Source organism: Cylas formicarius, unplaced genomic scaffold (assembly GCF_029955315.1).
Source record: "Cylas formicarius isolate icCylForm1 unplaced genomic scaffold, icCylForm1.1 PGA_scaffold_10__41_contigs__length_53128322, whole genome shotgun sequence".
Taxonomy (NCBI): domain Eukaryota; kingdom Metazoa; phylum Arthropoda; class Insecta; order Coleoptera; family Brentidae; genus Cylas; species Cylas formicarius.
The window spans coordinates 13252890-13276490 of NW_026844214.1; the positions used below are offsets into that span (position 1 = coordinate 13252890).

At 33.2% G+C, this 23601-nt stretch overlaps 2 protein-coding genes across 2 annotated transcripts in view; one reads left to right on the top strand and one right to left on the bottom strand.

Annotated features, from left to right (window-relative positions):
* The window catches only part of LOC132703739 (uncharacterized), a 53479-nt gene extending 33764 nt beyond the window's left edge, over positions 1-19715 (top strand). The window contains exons 5-12 of the mRNA XM_060673182.1: positions 3404-3487; positions 6245-6378; positions 6635-6771; positions 8904-9058; positions 10582-10660; positions 13353-13515; positions 13609-13783; positions 17103-19715. Coding sequence (XP_060529165.1) covers positions 3404-3487; positions 6245-6378; positions 6635-6771; positions 8904-9058; positions 10582-10660; positions 13353-13515; positions 13609-13783; positions 17103-17308 — 1133 coding nt within the window. The 3' untranslated portion in view covers positions 17309-19715. The remainder of the gene's footprint in view (positions 1-3403; positions 3488-6244; positions 6379-6634; positions 6772-8903; positions 9059-10581; positions 10661-13352; positions 13516-13608; positions 13784-17102) is intronic.
* Positions 19716-22524: 2809 nt separating this feature from the next.
* LOC132702110 (vacuolar protein sorting-associated protein 28 homolog) lies at positions 22525-23594 on the bottom strand. Its single transcript, XM_060670553.1, has 4 exons — positions 23434-23594; positions 23318-23378; positions 23074-23269; positions 22525-23014 (listed from the first exon to the last, which is right to left on the bottom strand). Exons 1-4 carry the CDS (start codon positions 23447-23449, stop codon positions 22643-22645), a joined length of 645 nt encoding a protein of 214 aa, XP_060526536.1. The 5' UTR covers positions 23450-23594; the 3' UTR covers positions 22525-22642.
* Between the last annotated feature and the right edge of the window lie 7 nt (positions 23595-23601).

Consider the following 23601-nt stretch of genomic DNA (forward strand, 5'->3'; position numbering starts at 1 on the left):
TTAAGACTTTCAAATTTTTTGGAAAATCGAGACATTTTTCCGGCATGCAATTTGGTTTTCGAAAAAAGCGATCAACGCTGGATGCCATTCTTTCTTTATACAAGCGTATTCTTGGCAAGTTAGAAGAAAGGCAGCAGATAGCATGTGTTTTGTTCGATCTACAAAGAGCATTTGACTTGGTCGATGTTGATATTTTAGTGGACAAGCTTTGTTTATATGGTATTAGAGGTAACGCCTTAAATGGGTTAAGGTCTTCTTCTTCTTCTTCTTGGGAGTCGTACGCAGTTGGTTAAATCGCGAGATATCAGGTCAGTGAATTGCGGTGTACCTAAGGGAAGTTTATTCGGTCCTTTATTGTTTATAGTGTTTATAAATGATGTGTTTTCATCTTTTCCCCATACTTACTTTTCCCTTTTTAGAGATAATGCAGTTTCTACCCCTTCTGCAGCATCGCCTGAGCAACTTAACATTGCAACCTAACCCAATTTGATTACTTCTAATAGGTCACTTAAAACAAAATGTTTACCAGAAAGAAAGAATGATTTAAGAAAAATGTTGTGAAATTTCTCTAGAAATGATCAGGAATGTATTACGTGAATTTTCAAATAGAACGAATAGATACAGTAAACGGAAACGGTCCAGATATATATCGAGGCATTAGTGGAATGAGTACAAGTTAAGTACTTATTTGTATATTATTGTCGAGTCATATTCATGTTTTGACGAACCTCGAATAAGTTGTTTTCCCAAAATTAATAATAAAAAAGTTTCTCATATAGTTTCAACCTCTCCCTCAACAATAATAAATAAAGTTATTAATTTGTATCCTATGGAATATCCAGGATGATTTTTATTTACATACTTACCAAAAGATTGTTTGCTTTTTATAAGCATTTATCATAACTTTCTCCTTTTTTATGAATTAGTCAAAAACATTTTGTGCCAATTTTAATAAAACTTTCTTTTCTTTTAGTGTACTCATAAAAAAATGATTAACATCTTAAGATGTTTATAAGCAATTAAAATTTAAATTCCAATTCTTTGGGTATCATTTAGATGCACCATATTCACTTTTCTTACTGACAGAAATGTAATTGTAACAATTTAAGAACTTTACTGATACTAGCTACTTACCTGTTAATTTTAAAATATTAATATGTATTAATATTATTATAACATAATATTAATATTAAATTCGTTTTTTGTTCTTTTACTCATAAAAAGTAAAAGCCTATTTCTATGGGGAAATATGCGTGAAATTTGACACATAGTTCGAGAATGGATCTTAAAAAATGGTAATCTGTATTCTGTATATTTTCTGTTTACTACAAAAATTGCGTAAAACAAATGATAAATGTACGCGAGCATTTTTCTTGAAATCGAATACATGATTTTTGAATGAATTTATTCGATATTTTAGCTGTTCACTGTATACATAGGCGCAGATAATGAAACAATATCCCACGAGTAGGAATAGGGGAACATACAATTGATCAAAAAACAAAAAAATTGCCTTTAAATATTGAATAAAAAAACTATTAAATAACACCAACCCACTGATGGAGGAGAGAGGGCAACTATGAAATCTTAAATAGAAACGCCCATGGACAAAAAAAAAACTAAAATACAAATTCCAAAACAAAATCATTGTTTTTCCAAGTTTCAGTTTCAGATGAGGGCTTGCTTGAAATTTAAATCAAAGAATTTCGTAGGTGTTTTAACTGAGCACATCCGCTGCCTTTACGTAATACCAACCACTTAGTTCCAAGCAGCTAAGCTGGAAAGTGACCGTAAGTAGTAGAGATCGATTCGTGCTGATAAATGTATACACTGACCCACTTCTAGACTTCGTAATGATTAAGAACCTGCGTCGTCACGATTGGCTGGTAAATATTCCAGGATGCGCCGGTAGCAAAAAGAATCGTCAGTGACGTTAATATTAACTGTTGTATTAATGTTATTTTTGTTTATATCTTTCATATTGTCACTGCGTTTTGCGAAATTTTTTGGAGATATCGTAAATATATTTGCGATATTTTTCAAACAAGTAAACCTAACTAACTTAAAAGAAGAGAACTATGTAAACTTGAAGAAGTGAAAATGAAACGAATATTAAAGTACCAATGAAAGACAGAAATATTTAGGATCTCAAGGTCTGTCGTCTTGACTTTTGTCGGCAATTATCGAAATAATCTGCCGACGCCAATAAAACGCTTTACCAGTAGGTATTGAAAGACATAGGATACAGATTTTGCAGGTGTTATAAAAATACATATAAGGATTATTACGTAAGTAAGTACATTTTTATTCAAAATCTCACTCTGTTTTACTCTCACGGTCGTCAAGATTAATTAAAATGGGCGTCAATTTCTAAAGTGTGCTGTACCGCATTTTCTCAGCTCTCAACTGATATAGGTATTATTAATTAAATTTTTAATGATAATTTTAAATATTCGGACCTCACAATTGATTTATACGTGGTGCTTCAAATGCTCTATAGAGTTGATTATACGACGATATGGATTTAGAGGTAAACTACTACATACATATATTAATTTAACACTTCCAAAAGTTTCCCTTTATGGTATTCAAACTAAACATCATTTTTTAACAAATATTGCTTTTTATAACGGGACGCATCAATTTTTACCGTAGTAGGGAAACTATATTATCTAAAAGCTACATGGTCTCATTTCATTGCAGCTTCTATTTCAGTTCATCCAAAGTAGAAGCAATCTGGTTTTGTGTTCCTTCTTATCATATCTTGTTTACTATTGTTTTTTTCTTTCATTCGATACTTCACTGTCAACAAAATACTTTATAGCGAGTTCTGGCATTTATGTAAGTATGCATGTTTCCTTTAAAGCTTCTTGTTTAATGAATCCTCTACTTCTTAAACATTCAAACATATTTTTCGCAGTGGTTTCGATGCGATCTAACGGAAAAAATATTGATACACTCGTAAGAAGCTTTTTCGGAACTCACGATAAAACGGGTTATTCGACACTGCTACTGATATCAGCCTACACGTCGACACCTACCTGACTTGCTTCGGTCTCATCTCTTACTTATGAATAAATTATTGACTGTCACGTCAATAACAATAGATATGAAGGTTGTAATTATTTTTTGACTCAGGGTCCATCAGAAGCAGAGGCAGCTTACGATACAAAAAAAATTTTGACTCATATTAAATCATTATGGAAACCGTTAATAGCATCGCATACGGCTGCAATAATACATTACGTGATATCTGAATTATTCAATTTGTAAGTTTTTTCATGTGTGCAATAAGCCAATAATAATAAAAAATTGTCTCGCTTATTTTTAGGGAGTACAATCAATGGAGAAATTGATCACAACTCCTGCATTACATATTTTCATATATTGTTTGTTTTAACAGATATTGAAGCAGAATGTCAAGATGACTACATGAAAATTCGCATAGGTTTCAACGGCACGTTCACTGGACTTGTATATTCAGCAGGTAAGCGCTTTATCTTCCAAAATATTAAAGTCATTGTAAAATTCCCGTAATCTTTAGATGACAACTCATTATTATTTTAGGTCATGATATTTCTAAAAGGCTCATATTATTCTCAATCGAAAATAAACAATATTTGAGATTTTCCATTTAAAATTTAGGAAAATAGGTTCCCGTAAGTTTTTGAAATGACTCCTTATTCTGAGAGCCGCACTGATTTTTGCATTAAGTTACATACGGAACAGATATTAATTCTAGGTACCTTATTCAATTTCTGTGATGACATTGACAATAAAATCACTAAAAACTAGCTCACGTTCGCTAATAACCCACATGCTACCACGCAATTGCCACTAAAATAGGACACACTGTACAACATACGGCTATATACTGCAAATCCAAGACAGCTAGGACATATCTGAAACGTAAACATCAAAAAGTAGGCTTGGGTCACGAAAGACGCAACACGCTAGCTTTATTAATAATGAAGATACGCCGTAAAACCATCAAAAGTTGGACATACCGTACATATGCAATCCAAGAATTCTCCATTAGCCGCTAGCTAACAAGATAATATAGGAGCGCTCATTACACGAAAAATGTTGTTTCATAAAGTAAGCGTGAGTAAATATGTGCGCAAAACTGTAAACATACTGAATCGTTATGTTTAATATCAGTCGCCTTAGGTCCATCGAAAGGCCCTAAGTGCAGAAATCAGTCTGGCATCCGCGTTGCTTCTGCGTCTGTTCGCTCGTAGAACGTACAAAAATATAAATAGCTCTGGCAATAGAGAAATTAAAATTAATTATTTCTCTAAGGTTCCAGCCTTATACCTACAGGGTTGTTCAAGGTGAGTTTCCTATTAGACGTTTATGGATAATGACTTAGGTACGGTAAAAACCAGAAATGTTGATTACTTATGTAAGCGAATATGAGCTACCTATGTAAAATATTTTTGGCCATGCGGTGTGGCCAGATATACTCGTAACGTATAGCAACTTCCCTGTATATTATTACATTTTTAGATTCTGCGAAACATTCTTTTTTATGTAACAGGTACCATTCCTATTTTCAGCATTTTCGGAGATAAAAAATACTTTTTAAGAAATTTGACAAGAAACAACCCGTCATAAAATAACACATTTTTTCGCAACTCGTACATCTAAATACTTGAATTTTTGGTTGCGGTTCCCTATTAAATTGCTTTATTATAATATAGCATGAGAATTAACTTATCGCGTTCATAAAATAACGCCCAATTGGCAAGATATAAAAATCCGTGTTACTTGGGAATTTTAATTTAAAATTTAAAAAAATAAATTTTATCGCATTTCCTTACCAAATTTTCGAAACCTACGAAGAAGAGAACTTCAAATCCTGTTACAAACTCAGATGAAAATAAAACCAACGTTTTAGCATATCTTCAAACATTTCCACATACCTATTCCGAGAGCTAAAGACGATTTAGGCATATCTTATTCATCCATTCAACGGATTTTGTGAGATGAATACAAGAAGAGAGAGTTTCTGAAAAGAATTATTTGGACCGACGAGTCAAAATTTTCATGGAAGGCATCTTTAACAGAAGAAATAATCATTTCTGGTTATCAGAACATCCAAAATTTGTACGAGAAAAGCGATATGAACATACATTTAGTTTCAACGTGTCTTGTTCGATGGTGGCTAATAAAATTGATTTTTGTATCTACAACGACAATTTTAACGAGGAAAAATATCTGTAGCAGTAGTTACAGACGTTTTAGATAATTTCCCATTAGCATTACATCGCAGATGTTGGTTCCATCTTGATGGAGCTCCGGCTTATTGCACAAATAGAGTAAGTCAAAAACTTACAATTATATTGGAAAACCGATGGATAAGGCGTCTAGGTCTATGGAATTGAACATCGCGTTCCCCAGATATTACACCGATTGATGCCTACCTTTGGGGCGCTATTAAAGAAAGAGTGTATAATCCACCAGTTGGAACAATAAAAAATATGGAACGCCGCGTCAGACATGCTTTTCAGCAATTTGATCCAAACGAAATTCAAAGGAGGTCGTTTCAAGCATAATATCTAGTTGTACGTAATTAGAAACAATTTAAAACCGTTTATTACTCTTTAACATAAGTTTTGTAAATAACAGTTTCTATGAATATTATATTTTTGTTAGCAGATATATTTCCTTCCAGTTTCATTGTTACAATTACTCATTTGAAAAGGCTACTAACGAAATATGAAGCTTATTTATGTCTAAGAAAAATTTGTTTACGAAAAACGTCACCATTTGCGGCCACAGCCGGCTGCCCAGATGAAATGTGATTACTTTATTAATTTTTGACGAAGAAAAAAATGTGAGTACGCGGTTATTTGAAATCTCGTTTTCAACCAATAGGATCAATATGGTCGCTGACAGTTTTTCAACCACGCAGGTTTCAGTTTCAAAACACGCCTATATCTCGTTCAAAGTTAAGTGTGTAGAGATCGCTGTTTAGAAATTGGCGCAAAGTGCAGATTATTGGATGAAGTTTAAAGACTCGCCCATCTCTACAAAAATATAGCCGTTCGAGGCGCATCAATTTTTACCGTAGTAGGGTGACTATATTATCTAGTAGCTATGTGGTTTCAGCCAATGTAGAGACCCGTGCAACGTGAACTGAGCAACTGCTTATTTTTTACTTTTCTCACATTTGATATACTTTATTACAATTTCTTAGTTACTCGTAAACACAATTCTACAAGTTCCATTCTGTTTTAAGGTTACGCCTACGATCCCGACTGTATGTACGTCAATGGAACTGGACGAGACTACTACGAGTTTTACATCCAGTTGAACAGGTGTGGGACTCTCGGAAAAAATACCCACAACGAGGACAACAGGAAAACACCAACGGTAAGTCGTTATGAAATGTGTGAAAATCAAAATACGATATTATTCGTTTTTTTTATCAAATAAATTTCCAATACTATTTACAAATCTTTTGGATTTCTCCTGCGTCGGATGAATCGAACTTGCTGACGTTTCGCCAATCATCCTGTTGCCTTCTTCAGAGCTTAACTGAAACTTAACTGAAGCTTAACTGAAAGAACAACCGACACAAAAAAAATCCAGTAAATTGGAAAATACGATGATATTATTCGCATTTTAGAAAAACTTTATGTGGAACACCGTCACCGTTCAATACAATCCTTTAATCGAGGAAGAGTACGATGAACATTTTAAAGTGACCTGCGAATACGGATACGATTTCTGGAAGACTGTGACATTTCCTTTTTTAGACGTGGAGTAAGTATCAGTGACCCTTTCTAAGGATACCGTCCATTTTCCCGTTCTTCGTCCCCCCGAACACTGGGTGCGGATTGTAAAAAACTATTTTATTTGTTTGCTCATAATTCGATTATTTTTACACGTTATTAATATAAACAGATATTTTTATGCAAGTTGATATTGTAATCAGATGTGTAAATGTTTCAGAGCGGTTGTAATATCCTATAGAGTCACTTAAAATAAAAACATATGCTATTAATTAAATTAATCACCTTCCTGCATTGAAATACTAAGTCTTTTATAGACTAAACATATCCATGGATTTTTTATCATAAAAAAAGGAATATGATACTCTTTAGTAAGATCTCACAATCATTTAATAATCATATTACAATCACCGTTTTTACGTTAAAAGTGCCCTAATGCTGTTTTTATTCAAGTTCAACTAACACTAAACAAATCTATAATAACCAAAAAATGATGCAAAAAACCTGTCAAAAATACTTATTTTTATGGTTGAATGCACCATGCCTTCCCCTGGAACTGTGAGACGAGCCGACATAGCGAAAGTTACAAACTGTTTTCCCCTACAATTCATCTCAGCATTTCTCATATACAGGGTGTTATTGAGGCATTATATATCTTAATGAATGAATCTCAAGGTCAAAAATACTCTTTGCAGACTGTCCTAGGAACCTTCATCCTCTGATCATAGGCAAATTAGATTCGACGACACAATCCCCACATCGAAAGCAACCCGAGGACACAAATTCGGAAGGGTACGCGACATCCCTTAAAGAAGGTGTACAGGGATGACGGTTGAGCACATGAATGTGGGGTACATGGAAAACTCAGTCAGATTTGATACAAAATGCTTGTCCTGCAAATGCATCTTTCGGCGGTATAAAAATACTGGCAGTGATAAGCCAGGCAATAAGGTTATTACTATAGTGCCGGATTACCAAATCGTGCAACCTCACATTTAATAAATTAAAATATGAAAAAAAAACTATTTCATTATTTAGTAATTCCGCAATCATAGCTATCATAGCAATCCAGTTTAAACTTGGGTCGTAATTGTCTTTACCACAGCAGCTACAAAAACTTCCAGTTCAAGATTCTACATTGGATTGCGTTTTCATCATCATCATCATGACCGAGAGCTATGTAAATAGGTCAAGTTTGGGTCAATTTACACAAAAGTGTTTACTATTCCTTATTCTTATAATTTATAATTTAGTGTATTCCACTAAATAATTATAATTGCAGAGTGAGAAACTAGGGACGTCTTTAAGCAATGTTTGGGGTGAATATATTATAAAATTGCACCGGGGAACTGTCAGACTTCCAGCTATAAACATTATTTTGGAACCAGTTGTTTATGGTCCAAATCAATAATTACCAGACTTTTGATCCTTATTACTAATTAAGGCGCAGTTTGTAAACAAAACAACCCGAGTTAAAACTACAACGCAGATATATATTCTTAGTTAGTTTTGTACCATAACCGTATACCATTTACTAGAAAACAACATGGCAACAATGGGTTATTTGATCGGCATCGTAATTGTCAGTCTGGCAGCGTGTGGTTGCCTTTTTTATCGGATTTGTATTGGGGTGGGATCCTCGGTTGATTAATTAGGATATATGATGTCAGTAAAATAACACCCTGTAATTTAGCGAACATTCCAGTTGTTACAACCGTCATATATTACAATCGTACCCAGTCTACCCTATATCACATATCACATAGCTTTTTAATATAATACTATTTCGATGAATTCATTAAAACTTATTAAGAATTTTTTTCTATTAAGAACCCACTTGTTGACGTAATTTAACCGGTTTTGAGTAAGAAAATAAGTTATGGTATCCTTAACAACACTTAAATGATAATAATGTTTTTTTTTTACTAGCCTTTCGTTTGTAATAATAACAACAATATGACATAATTAATATTATTTATAATAGTTATTGATATATTAATTATTTGATATAGGAGGAGATTGCTCAGTAAGAGTCAAACCCGTACAATATACAAATTAAAAAGCAAAGCAATTCAATAGAAGCGAAATGTGCAATGATTTTAAGATCAACTGATCAGCTATTTATGAGCAGAATATTGTGCGCTGTAAAATTACCTTTTTTAGGGTAGCAACTGGTAACCCTGTGGTCTTCACACTAACTCCTCCCGAGTGCTATATGGAAATACGTTATGGATATGGAACGTCCGGCAATAGAGTCACGGGACCTGTGAGAGTTGGAGACCCCCTAACACTTATCATTTATATGCGTAGCAAATATGGTGAGTGTGCTAACTTATGTCAAAGAGTTTCATCTAATTGGCGCCGCCTGACGAATAATAGTTTTTATATTTACGTTACGACTTTTTCCGTTACGTTTTCCCCACTAACATTTTCCGCATCTTTATTATAAGGTAACGGATAACGGAAAGAAGTCTTAGCTTTTACAACAGTTTTTGTAGTTTTACAACAAAGCCATTGCATTAACATTTTTGTAAGACATCTGATAAATGGCCAATACGCTCTAAGTTTTATGATATTGCAACCGAAATGCTTCGGTCACTTTATTTACAAAATTTTTAGTATTGTTACTTCAGGTTTTTTTTAAAAGTTTTATAATGCTCTTAAGATCTTTACTAAAAAACTTTTACTCTTGGGGTTTTATAGCTTACTCCGCAAAATCATTATAAATCTTAAAGCACCTAATAAATATTCTACAACCTGGACTCCCTGTGCTTGAAACTACTGTTAAAGACGTAAAGGCTCTTAAAGACGGATTAAAAAAAAGAAGATGTATTTAAAATTACCATAAAGCTCATATAAAATTATAAGTTTTTTTGGAGAACAACAAGTTTTTCTGCATTTTAATTATGAAAAAAAATCTCATGAGAAAAAACTTTAACTTTCATGTTTTTATTAAAATTATGTTTTACAGAGGGCGCTTCAGTTTTAGGAAGGGTAAAATATAAAATTGTTCGATAAATTTTTCGCGCCAAATAAAATAAAGTGGTCGTAAGAAATTTTTGAGTTAATATTAAATAAAACATTTTCATAATAATGTTAAAATAAAAATCCATTGCTATTAACCTTAGAGTAAAAGCAAAATACGCCGAGGACACGAAACAAACAATAAAATGTATTCCTTGTCTTTAAAAAACTTATTCATAACAAAATAATGAGTAAAATTTGTATATGCGCTAAAATTACTGTAATCGTTATCTTTATAAATTTATCCATGTATAGAGGCTTTATAAGAGTAAGGTAAAGGTTTCGTGAAAAATTGATAATTGCTGAGATTTCATTAAATAGATAGAAATGTAACCTTTACCATTATAAACTAGAAAACGTTAGTTTCGAGTCCAGACTTCACTCCCAAACTAATAATAACTGTTCTAAATCTGACATAGTTTGTTTAACAGTTTTCTTGGTCCCACAAAAATAAGATCATTTGATTTGTCTTATAACTTCCGTTGTATTTGATTCCTATTTTTCAGACATTTTGTACAAAAACTGAGATTAACTTTTTTAAGCACAGACAGATATCCCCACCCCCAATCAGCAAAACTTAATTCTTAAATCTTACACCTTTCTCCTACACCGATATACCCGGTTCTCAAGGAATAAAGTTATGCACCACCATCAACAAAACCCAACATAACCCACCGGTATAAAAAACTTGACTGGCCCCCTTATGGATCAAGTAACAAAAAAATCGTACAGCGCTATAAGAATCTATTATTAATTTTAATTTTGCCATTTATATATTAGTAGTATAACCTGAATCATAATTATCTTTTCTTTTCAGATGGATTTGATATAGTAGTCAACGATTGTTACGCACATAACGGCGCAACTAAGAAAATTCAACTTATCGATGAATATGGGTGAGTTGTCTCGTAAAAAGATTTAGGTTTTATTTTAAAATCTGTTGACCGATAAGAGTAGAGACACTTTCTAATGTCTAAACCAGTGGTTCTGGGCGAGGGTCTGATCAAATCTTCTAATAAACTTATTTGCACGAGGCAATATTGAAAATAATTGACTCCAGAACAAATATGTTTCCAAGAGTATCGTAATTAAATTTTGCTTATAACTTTTAATGAATTAGTTTACTTTATTAATTGAATGTTAAATGTTAAAATCTAGCCACTTCAGTAATTAATTTTTCAACCAGTTACTTTGGAAATTTTATGATTGTTTTTTCAGAACATATAATTTTCGTAATTTTTTCAACATAAATAAATCTATATATTTCTTTGCTACGAGTAATTCTCTATATTTAAACTATTTATTTTTTTAAAGTTTTCCTCAAAATTAGTAAAAGATATTTCGTTCTATACATGCGGATTCAGTCTGAAGATTTTCAGCTAATGCTTTTGATGCCCTTGAATTCTAATTTTTGCCTTTTGCCTTTTCATTGAAAGACTTTATCTGTAACTACATTCGGACTTAGATAAGTAACTGGGAGGACCAAGTAAAACAGAGGGTACTATATACGCAGCAGACGTGATATTAATAGCACTGAAAAAAATTCATAAGCAACAACTATTTTCGATTAAACGAGCTGTAGCTACTGAAAATGAAGCCCACATACCTTAAACTGAATAAGATTAGAAACTTTTTAACTTGCTAGCCCACCTTGTATGGAAAACTGTTTCAGTAAAATTCACCTTTGTGTTTTTGGTTGGAAAAAAACGAATCTTATCTTTTTTTTTACTTGAACCCAATTTCCGCAATACCTCCGCTTGTGGGGATAAAAAAATTGCTATTTTTGATTCATTTCAGATCAAAATATGAGAACGAAGGAATTTTATATATTGTCACAAACAATTTTACAATCTGGAAATAAAAATCTCAGGAAATAAAGAAATTTACAGGACATTTAAACAAAAATTCTACCCCCTTCCGTAATAGTTATGCAACAAGTGCGGTACACGGCATTTAAATCACGAGTTTATTTAGCACGAGCGTACTTAAAAAATGTACCAAACGTGTTGCATATGATACTTTTTCTACACTTTTTGCAAAACAATACGAATACATCAGAATTGACAAACGTCAAAATTCAAACCGTGCGGTAATATATCCGGAAACATCCGATTGCTCCTAAACCCGTGCAATAATATTCCGGAAATGTCCGAAGTGGCTCAGATCGGTGGAACAAGAAACTCACGTGGTAAAGTGGCGCTTCTCGCATGCTAGATCAGTGAATAATTAGGTATTTCACAGTAGGGAAGTAGTATGTTATTAATTACATTTTTATCAAATTTATAACACTGAGAATTAAAGTAGGAGTAATATTTTCTGCTCTTTAGTTGTTAGTTGGTTCCGCAAATGGGGTTAAACATGCAAAGTTTTCCAAAAGTTGCGCTTTTTTGTAACTGAAATCAAAATAAATATAATTTTCTAACAAATATTCCTGGATTTCAGTTTTTTTATTGGGAATATTCCTTAAATGATTGTTTTGAAACCAATTATTACTGGTATGTTCATGATAATTCAAGTTGGAATCCTTAATATTCTTTCCATACAACAGCAAGCAGTGTGGGATAAATCCGTCTTCTGATCCAGCGTGTGTTATAGTTCTTAAAGGTGCCTTCGTCTGCCTTCGTTTGAGTGGAATCAATCCACCCTTTCGATACAGTGTCGCGTGTACCGAACCATGTTTCATCAAAGTAAATTATGTATCTGTTGTCTAATCTATATCTTTTAATTTCTTGAAGGTAATTAAATCTTCAATTGCATAATCTGTGTGATTCCATCGCCACTTGCCTTTTGTCTATTTCGCAGTAGATAAATCCCATTTTACAAACAACTCGGTGGAGGGAGGCACGGCTTAAATTTATATTGGTTTCATCTTCTTCTAGCTTCTTTTACAATTTATCCAAGGTATGAACAAATTCTCTTCGATCACGGCAATATATTTTCCTTGTTATTAGGTCCTGATCACTATTGTCTCTACGGCGAGTTTGAAAATCACTACGTCTATGTTGCGGGAAGCGTCACTTTACCACGTTACACTTTACACACAATACAAGGTATAATGTGTATTATTTTTTTCAGATTTATTATTATGGAATATAATATTCTAAGCAGGGCTACAGTGTCAAAGTGAAGTGAATTACAGTTTATAGTTTTTGAATTTTTTAAATTCGAACTAGAAATCCATTTTGCTATTAAGTTGATGATGGAAAACGATTAAGAGATTGGAAATCTTTTAAATGTGGAAAAGCATAAACATAAAACTCTTCCTTGATTCTGAAGGTTTTGGGGTTTTAGGAGTTGAAAAAAAAAGGAAAATGTCCTGTAATTTCTTTATTTTTTGAACTTTTCAAAATTTGTAAAATTATTTGTGGCAATGTATAAAATTCCTATCGGCTGTCGCAACCGTGGCCTTGGCCTTATTATAGAGGTCGTGTTGATGGAAGCATATGCCTAATACTTTGTACGGTATTTCACTCCATTCACATGAACAAGCTCCTTTCTTTTACTATTTGTCTGTTTCTAGTTTAATATTTCAAAATTGTTTTTTTCTCAAGTGTATTAAAAAATTATTTACTCTTGCCGTCTTTCTAGATGTCCAGTCGATGACAAGCTAATATCAAGGTTTAGAGGATCGTGGTCGGAGTCGGGCGTTTTTGAAACTCAAGTTTTCGCGTACATGAAAACGTTCAGATTCACAGGCTCCCCGGCGCTGTATATAGAGTGTGACGTGCGAATGTGCCACGGACGGTGCCCCGTAAGTTACATTATTTATAAGTCGCACACTCGATTTATTGGATTATCGGTTCTCGGCATTTATAAACTTAACTGTGACATCTCTTCGCCCCAGAGCCAGCCGTGTCACTGGAGGAACGTAAAAAACGTAAAGAAGAGATCAATCCAATCCGATATCGAGAAAAAACTATCGCCCAACGTTTCCTTATCGGAAAACGTCAATCTGTTTCAATCCCTACGGGTACTTCAAGAAGAAGAATCCGACGAACACAACAACGTAACATTGAAAGGTAACGAGCGTTACGTTTTAAATGTTTTATTCCTAATTATATATTTGTAAAGAGGTATCTATTGCAAATATACTTAATGCAACATACAGATCGGGCGTTCCATCAGGGCAACATGGTAGGGTCTAAGGGTCTCTATTTTAGCAGTGTTTTACCTTATCTTCTTCTTCCAGTGCCTTCTCCCTTTCATTGGAGGTTGGCGATCACTACTCCAAACGCTTCTCTATCCCTCGCAACATGAAACAATTCCCCCACATTCAAGCCTGTCCAGTCCCTGACATTTCTTAGCCAGGATTTATTTTTTCTTCCGATACCCCTTCTTCCATCTAGTCTTCCCTGCATAATAGTTTGTAGTAGACGGTATTTATCATTTCTTAAGATGTGCCCCATATATGCGGTTTTGCGTCTTTTTATTAAAGTTATTAATTTTCTACCGCGGCCAGTTCTTCGTAAGACCTCTTCATTTGAGATTCTAGCCGTCCAGGGAATTTTTAGTATCCTTCTATACAGCCACATCTCGAAGGCTTCCAGTTTTTTGATGATCTGTGCTTTTAGTGTCCAGGTTTCTACCCCATATAATAATTGTGACCATATATAGCATTCGACGAACCTCAATCGCAAACTGAGACACAAGTTTTTATTACAGAGTATCTTCCTGTAACCAAGAAATGATCGTCTTGCTATTTCGATTCTGACCTTTATTTCTTGATCTTGATCTAGGCCAGAGGTGATGTACGCTCCCAAATATTTGTATTTTTCGACTTGTTCAACAGCTCGTTCTTCTATGTATAACTGATGTTGCCTGGCCGGGTTCTTTGAGACAACCATAAATTTAGTTTTTTCTATGTTAATTGTGAGCCCCATTGCATGACTTTCGTTGTAAACTCTATCCACCAGCAATTGTAGATCTTCGAGAGACTCAGCCAGGACTACCATATCGTCCGCAAATCGTATATTGTTGATAATTTCTCCTCCAATCCTAACTCCCTCTTCTCTGTCCGAAAGAGCCTTTTGAAAGATTACCTGAGAGTATAAATTAAAGAGTGCCGTTGAGAGTACACATCCCTGTCTAAAGCCTCGCGTGACTGTGGCTGTCTGGTGCCAATTTATGCTTTTAATTATGTTTATATCATTTTGGTCTAGTTGGATGTTCTTCAGTTCATTTATTAATTTCATGTGTTGCACCTTATCGAACGCTTTTTGATAATCTATAAAACACATATATATACTTTTGTTGTATTCTCGGCTCTTCTGGAGAAGTACTGTCAATGCAAACAACGCTTCTCTTGTCCCCATTCCTCCTCTAAAGCCAAATTGCGAGTTGTCCAGCTGTTCTTCGCATTTCTTATAAATTCTGTTCTGGACAATCTTCAGCAAGACCTTCAAGGGGTGGCACATGAGGCTGATAAGTCTGTAATCATGGCCTGACATTGGGTTATTCTTTTTAGGTAATGGAACAAAAGTTGATTTTAGCCATTCTGTTGGGATGTTTCCGGAATTGTACACATCATTAAAAATTTGTGTTAGCCTGATTATGTTCTCTCCATCGAGTGCTTTCAGGAGTTCGATTGGCATCCTGTCATGGCGTGCGGCTTATTTATTATTACTGTTTTTAGAGCATACTTGAGTTCGGAAGGAAGTATTTCCAGACAGTCGTTTCGCTGGTTTGCTGTTGTTATTTCTATGGTGTCTCGGTCGTCGCGGAATAGTTGTCTAATGTAATTCTTTACCTTATATTGATGAGAAATAAAGGAATAAAGCTCCCATTACTAAAGTTCAAAGCGTAGGCGGTGTTGTCAGCAACAATAACAAAAATAACAAATATTGTGTTAACCTTTTAAATATTTTTATTTGACTAGTCTCATACTTGTTTTTTTCTGGAGAATATCTAATTTGATCATACCAAAGAAGTGCTTTCTACGGTGTTTGCATATTCGAGTCGATGGTTTGAAGGTAATTTTTTGTAGCAGAGGCATATATAATTTCCATTTCGATTTTTCGAGAATGCAAAATATTGGAAAGCGAAAGCAGTTTGGCGATAATGATGATCTAGCGCAGGAGGCCGAAATCCTTTTTTAAATCATAATGTGTGGGATATAATTCAGAGACATGTTTGGTCCCTAGCATTATTTCCGAATTAAGTTAAAACCCAATAGCGACATAAGGTTAAAATTTGATAACAGGTGCCACAAGTCCTTAATTTTAACGCAAAATCTGTCATCTTACGAATATAAACAATATATTTTATAAAATGAACAAGATTGCTTTCGAAAAATCGTCGCTGGGAGTGGCAAGTTCGTCGCGCGTAATAGTCGCGAAATCGATGTAGCTTAATTTTGCATGCACTGTATAAGGTGTCTTCCATATCTCGTCGAACTTCAAAGTTACGAAAAACTTTGGTAAATATTAAAATTTGTACCGGTAATTTCGATTTCAAATTATATTTTTTCAAACATCTCGCGCTCCCTGTATGATGAATCTCTCTCTCAAGACAGTTTACGATACTGCTCAAATCAAATGACTTGTCATTATCGCCAATAATTTAAACACAAAAATAGGAAATTTTAGGATATTTTAGATTTTTTGCCCATAAACGACAGACCCTCTATACCTATAATTCAAACAATATGCGAAATTGAGTTTATAGGACTGAATCTCTCACTTTCCTGGTATATGAATTTTTCCAATACAGTAAATGGTTTTTGAAAAAATACTGGTGATTTTCATTTGGATTATTTCAAATATCTGGAACAGCGTATGTGATAGATGAAAACCGCAAATACAAACATTTTAGCTCTCGATGTGGCCTATAACACTGTTTATGATTTATGATTGGTTTACGACTAATGATTTACTCTGGAATAGGGTCTTTAAGATTTTTGTCCATAATTGAAAAACCGTGTATATAATCGAAAAAATACTTGAAATAATGGTTTTAGTCGGTACATTTTTGGAAAAATTGTCAGGAAATGATTTTTTTTCGTGGACCTTAGCGAATGCGGTTTTCAAATTTTAAAAAATACTTCTCAACCCCCCCCCCCCCCCAGTTTCCACCCCCCCCCTCAGAGGATAAAACGCTAGTCATATGCTGAATTTCAATTGGACAGCTTAAATTTTTGGAAACTTATCGTATTTCATAGCAATGTCCATTTGATTTAATCGATTTTTCGAAAGTAACCATTCGTATATTACATTAGGGTAGATTTTTATGGAATTTATTTATTTCCAGTCCCGAGTTCCACAAATTAATTTGACTCATTTTTATTTTGAACTTCACTTGAACAATCATATAGGCACAAACCTAACTAATTATTCGTTTCAGATAAGGCGATACCGCCCCATCCGGGAAACATATGTCTTAAGACAGGGTGGTTTTCGGCCCTGCTCGCGCTGGGCGGAGGTCTGGTGTGTTTGATGGCGGGCGCCCTTTTGGTAACTTGCACCAAAATGAGAAAAATCGCAATAGACAAAGTATTAGCGGCAAGTCATTTTAACGGTTACATGAACCACAGGAGTAGTTTTAAGTAATGTAAGAAAAACTCGAATAGCTACGTGAAAAATAGGATAATAAATACGTGCGAATAAAAAGTCTATGTTAGGAATAAAGTTTGCTGTATCGGCAAGTGATGGTAGCCGCGTTTGACGAAGCTAAATAGTTGATATTGTGCAATTCGATTCAGCCATCGGCCAAAGTTTCTTAAACGCGTCGATTCAGCTAGTGCTCACGAGTCATCCTTCAGATATCTACAAGTATAATTTGCACGAATACACAATTGATTGACATAAATTTTGTTTTTCAATTAGTGGATTAGTTAGATTCTTGTAAAACTGTGCACCCGGTGGCTCGCAAAGTGGACGGCTTTTTAAAGGACAGCACTGGAGAAATAACCTTAGTTTTATAATAGTTATTTTAAGTAATCTGCCCATATAGCTATCAGATTATATAAAGGCCGTTAATAATAAAATTACTACATCTAGGGCACCTATGACATTATCGTAAAACAAAACTAATTATTGTTTTACTATGGTAACGGTTAAAAGTTTCGATTACCTATTTTATAAAACCTTATCGATTGTTCGTGAACCGTTTTGATTTCTCTTATAAAACCTCTCCAGCACTTAAATAGAGAATCTTATCAAGATCACAGTGACCATATAAAAAATTTACACCCTATCAATTTGTAACTACGAGGCTTATAAACTCTAAATAAGTTTTATTATGGCGGCGAATACATTTTCAATACCCCTATGAAACCTACTTACAGAGATTATAAACACTAAATAAAAAACTCCTCCTTTTAGCTTCACCTTTCTCGATATTATTCGCTTGTTAAAAACTCACAGTTTGATATGGTTTAAACGCAAGGTGATTTGGAATTTGAAAAATGAATTTTTAAAAAACGTTATCGGTATAAAAATTGCACAAAAACGGTGCTTTAAGAATTATAAGTGTTTTACCAAGTAAGAAATCCCAATAGTATTTATAATTATAACGTTTTTAAGAACCCTATAAATATAAAACTCATAGCAATGAAGACCAAAGGTTTTATTAGTATTTTGGCATATAGAAACTGAAAACTGTTGAATTGCGTTCAAATTGATTGCTGGATGTCACATACCTATATGTCACATGTCAGATACCTATATAAATTACTCTTCTCAACATTTTGTGATATTGACCTCAAAAGTGCCTGTTCATCGGCATAGGCAAGGCCCTCTGTATACCTAGTATCTGTGCTATACACCGTGGGCAAAGTTCCTTTATCACTCTAAAATATTTTCAAACATGGCGACATTTTGCTTGGTTTAAATGGCACCGTTTATGTATCATTTCATTTTTAAGTTCTAAATTCTAAGAAACAACGTTGATTTTGTTTAAATTTTACCATACTGTCCTCGGTCCACTAATTATTAACCGGACTGTCCAGGCAATTCCAACAATTGGCATCAAATCATTGTAGACGGAGCATATACTGGAACACAAAGTTTCGTACGCAAGTACGAACAGAAATGTTTTTAAGTAAATTGAAACTAATTAATCAAATTTATTTCAATTACTTTTAAATTAGTAAAAGTACATATTTGAAGAGTGAATGACGAAATTCATAGAACTTCATGATACCAAAATCTAAAGTCTGAACATTTTATATATTTTATATTTTAAAAATTGAGAAAAACGATGGGAGAACTATAGAAAAAATACAAAGAAAAAAAATCATTTTTAAACTAAAAAAGCTAAGAGGAACTTGACCAAACTTAGGATTATTTATGCACCATTGATAAAATTATTCACTTCCTAATTGTAACTACTAAACCAATCTAAACTTTATTTATGTAAAATGACACCTTGATCGGCTCCCTCCGCAAGGCTCCAGAAAAAGTTCGGATTAGTGTTAATTAAATTTTAAAACGGAACTAAAATTTGTGCAAATAAGGTCCAAATTATTTATAAATCAAGTGTTATTTCGAAAATAGTAAGGGGCATTTAAAGGGAATCTAAACAAAATCCACTTTATGTTTTTGTGTAAAAACACTATGGCATACATTGAGTGACTTTTAAATTAAATAAGATGTGCCTTCGTTTTTTTTTAGATGCGGCAGCACTGCACGCTCCAATATTATTTAAGATCAATTTTCGTATTCCAGAAATTTCTAATTCCACTCAAAAGCCACCCGGTACAAAAGAATTAAACATACATTACATTACATTACATACATGGAGAATAAGCATTTTCGCATTTACCTTTTCACGTCAGGCTTCTTCTTCTGTATGTTTGAAATGTTCTGGATATTTCATATAAAATTTATTTAATTTATATAAAATATCTCCGATCACGTCATTGTAAATACAAACACAATTCCTCTAAACAGCTACATTAGATTTGTAGATCCTAGTGTGTACTTTTAGAATTATAAATAAACAATTCTTTTTTAATTGCTTTTCATTTACCCCACTGACAAAAATTCAGGATTCTTCATAATTCCTGAATGGGTTATTTGGATGCTCGCGGTTCGTTTTTTGGGTATCATCATTGACATTTGTCAATTTCGTCTCGACTGAGGGATATGTCCGCTATTAGCGAGGAGAGAGGCTCGCGTTTTCGCAAACCTTTGGTACTGTTTTGTGAAACGAAAGATGACAACAAAATTTAATATTGCATTTGTCATATTTAAAAAGTAAAATAAGTCGCCACAATAATTTCGGAGAGGTCCAAGCAGCCACTGACGCAGCTTTTGAAAGTTGGAGAACGCCACCTCTGGTTATTCTGCGTTAAAGAAAGACATTTTAAGCAATTTTTTAGCTTTATAAATTAAAATAATTATGTTCAGATTTGCAAAAAATGATAACATTTATTTTTAAATAATTATTTTAATATCTAGGTTCGCATTTTGGATTATCTTTTTTAATAACATATAGATCGTAAAGCTATGTGAAATGTTACAAATAAAATGTTAATATTAAACTAAGTTGGCTACATGCAAATTATAAAAGCTATTGTCGAAGTATTGTCAGGAATAAATAAATTAAATATTTTCGATATTTAATAAATCCTTTTTCCAAGGTCTATCGCAAATACCCAAATGAAAATTTAAAAAAATCATTTTTGTGAGGTCATTTATACAAATAACCCCATACTGTTTATACATTTTTGAGGACCTCAGAATCGAGTTGGTCAATAAGGTGTTTCATTAAAAAAAAAAACTTATTTTTTTTTTCAAAAAGACGAAAAAAACTGACTACGCCACTGAATTCTACGTAAAAACCTATAAGGATAGGTGCCCCAAAACTTCAAATTTCCAAAATCACCCTGTATTTTAAAAACTAAGCAAGACATGAAAATTTTGTAACGTCATCTTTCGTTTTACAAAAAAATACCAAAGATTTGCGAAAACGCAAGGCTCTATCTTCACTAACAAGGGACATACCCCTCAGTGGCGACCAAAATGAAACACAGTGTACATAGTTGCCGTTGCCAGAATGTTATGCTCGATTTAACCAGGAAATTATATTAAAGGTGCTTATTTAATATTGCCTATTTCATAATGCAATAAGTTGCAACTTAATAGACTTAGTTAAACTGAATTGAATTTGGTCAAAAAGTTTCCCTTAAAAATACATATTGTTTTTTAAATATGTTGTTTGCAGAGTGTAAACAAGAGAAATACATTTTATCTTGGGCAACACTTCAAAAGGCAAAAAAGAGCGATCTTTTAAGTATATTTTTCATTTATACAGTGAACGGATAAAATATAGAACAAATTCATTTAAAAATCAGGTATTATATTTAAATAAAAAATGCTCGCACATATTTTTTATTGCGCATTTTTAGCAGTAAATAGAAAAAATTTCACGCATAACTTATGTAGCATACCCCATACTTATCTCTTACTTTTTATTAGCAAAAAAATGCAGAAATTAAATTTTAAAATGAACGGCTAGTTAGTACCAGTAAAGTTCTTAAATTGTCACAAGTACATTTCTGTCAGTAACGAAAGTGATTATTGGATATGGAAACAAAACTAGAACTCAACAAGAAGTTTGTAATTTGTTTAACGCAAAATATTCAAAAAGACCCATTACAAGATCCACAGTGAGTAAAATTGAGAGACAATTTATAGAAACAGCATGTGAAAGAAATTGTTTTATTGGGTGTTGAAAACTAACTTCTTGACAATAATGAGGTTTAAAAACCCTTTTCATTATTTTGCCTTATTTTATTTAAAATTTTTATAAATTTTAAATCATCAAAATTTTGTAGACTATAATATCTGGAGACATTGCAGGCCATTCTATTGATCCCTTTCTACCATTTCTTTTTCTTTACTAATAGCAATGTTAAAAACTTTATTGGTACTACATACTACTACGCTACTACTACGTCGAATGTTCATTTGAAAATTAAATTTCTGTTTTTTATTCTTTTGCTCACAAAAAGTAAGAAATAGGTATAGGGTATACGAGATGAATTTTTGAAATATTTAGAAAAAGGAACTCTGTATCGACCTCTACTTTTTGACCCTGCCTGTATATTTTCTATTTACTAACCTTTTTCTTAAAATCCAATACCTGTTTTTTAAATGAATTCGTTCCATATTTTTGCCGTTCACTGTATAAAAGTAACAGCCGTAGCAATTTAACATTCCCTTGCTTTACGAAAATCAGTTGTTGACCTTTCAAAATTATTAAACATCATTGCTTATCACAATGCTATAAAAAGTATAGCAGATTATCTGCAGCAATTTAACTGTAACATAGAAATAGAATTCCCAAAAAGCGCTTTAGAAGTAAAGAATTTAATCGCTGTATAGAAAGGAAGAGGAACACACTTGCACACAATGAGTAGTATTTATGATGATGAACTAATAAAACTATCCAGGGGCGTACCAAATTAATACTAATAAGTCGACCTGAAGGCGGACATATTTATTTGTTTTTTTCAATTTGAACCCAACATTGCTTGCTATACTAGTATATTTTAGGATGACCCCATGCCCCAACAACATATTAGGTGTATAATAGTTAAATACAATATTTTGCATGTTAATTAGTAGGTACATTTATTTTAATGAGTAATATGCAACAGATATTGCGTTTACATTTTCTTATCTTTACCTCTTAGCACTGTACATATCAGTAATTTTGACTATGCAAACTTAATATATTGTATCTGAAAATCTACACATGCAAAACGTTTTCTAGAAAAACTCAAAATGTCAAAGGTAAATGGGGCAAAATGAAACAATTAACTAGAAACCATACTTTATATACGATATTTTAGGGAAAGACTGGCAATTACAATACCAAACATACATGATGATTTGTTTAATCCACCGATAATTAATTTTTCTATACTATTCTTTCTAAGGTGCGTTATGAAGCACTTTATTGAATGCACTATATGAACTTTCCAAGTCAAACAATAATTGTCTCACTTGCGCCTCAGATAGTTCATCTGAAGCCTGCATATCGTTCAATGTTGCCAACCATTCTGCAGCTTTTTGCTTGCCTTCAAAGTCTGATGGCAAGATACTCAATCGATTCATAGTGTCAACTAAATCTCTTAATTCCGGATGTAAATCATCCATTGCCCTGATTTCTAGCCTCAATTTATCCATTAACGTTATAAATAATGACACAATATCTGCAATGCATTTGCTGGTATTGCCTTTGTCGTCTTTTATAGTGATAGGTCTATCTTCCTTAATTCTTTCTAATGCTGCTGGACAATCAAGCTATAATCAGAAAAAATACTTGTTCATCCTTACTTATTCTTTTAGCTTTTTTAATTTACCCTAAATTTTTTGACAAAGGCATCAACTGTGGGAAATTCATTTCCTTTGACTTGACGAAATGCTGCTTTATACTGCAGCAATAAGTTACTACAAGCCCCAGTATACTCTTTTGGAGTTACACAGTCTCTGATATATGCCTTTTCAAGCTGTTGCAGAGTATTAATCACTGCATAGAGGTCTGCTAAATTATCATACCTAAAAAAATGTCTTTATAGACAATGAACTTGACAAAAAATAACTAACTTTTCTCTTTCTCTGGTGTTTTGATGTAGTTTAACTTCTTCATAAAGTTCAGGACGAGTATCTAGAACAAAAATTAAATATCGCATATTCTTTCATTATTATTGGAAGAAACTTACCGGGATTTACTGACATTGCAAAACCTATTCCAATATCAATTGAACTTTCGAAGATTTGTTGTAAATCATGACATTCTGTACAAATCAGCTGAAACTTTGACGTTGACAGATCAAAATGTGCGCATTCACTCCACAGAACAGTTACTTTAACATTATCGGTTGTTCTCT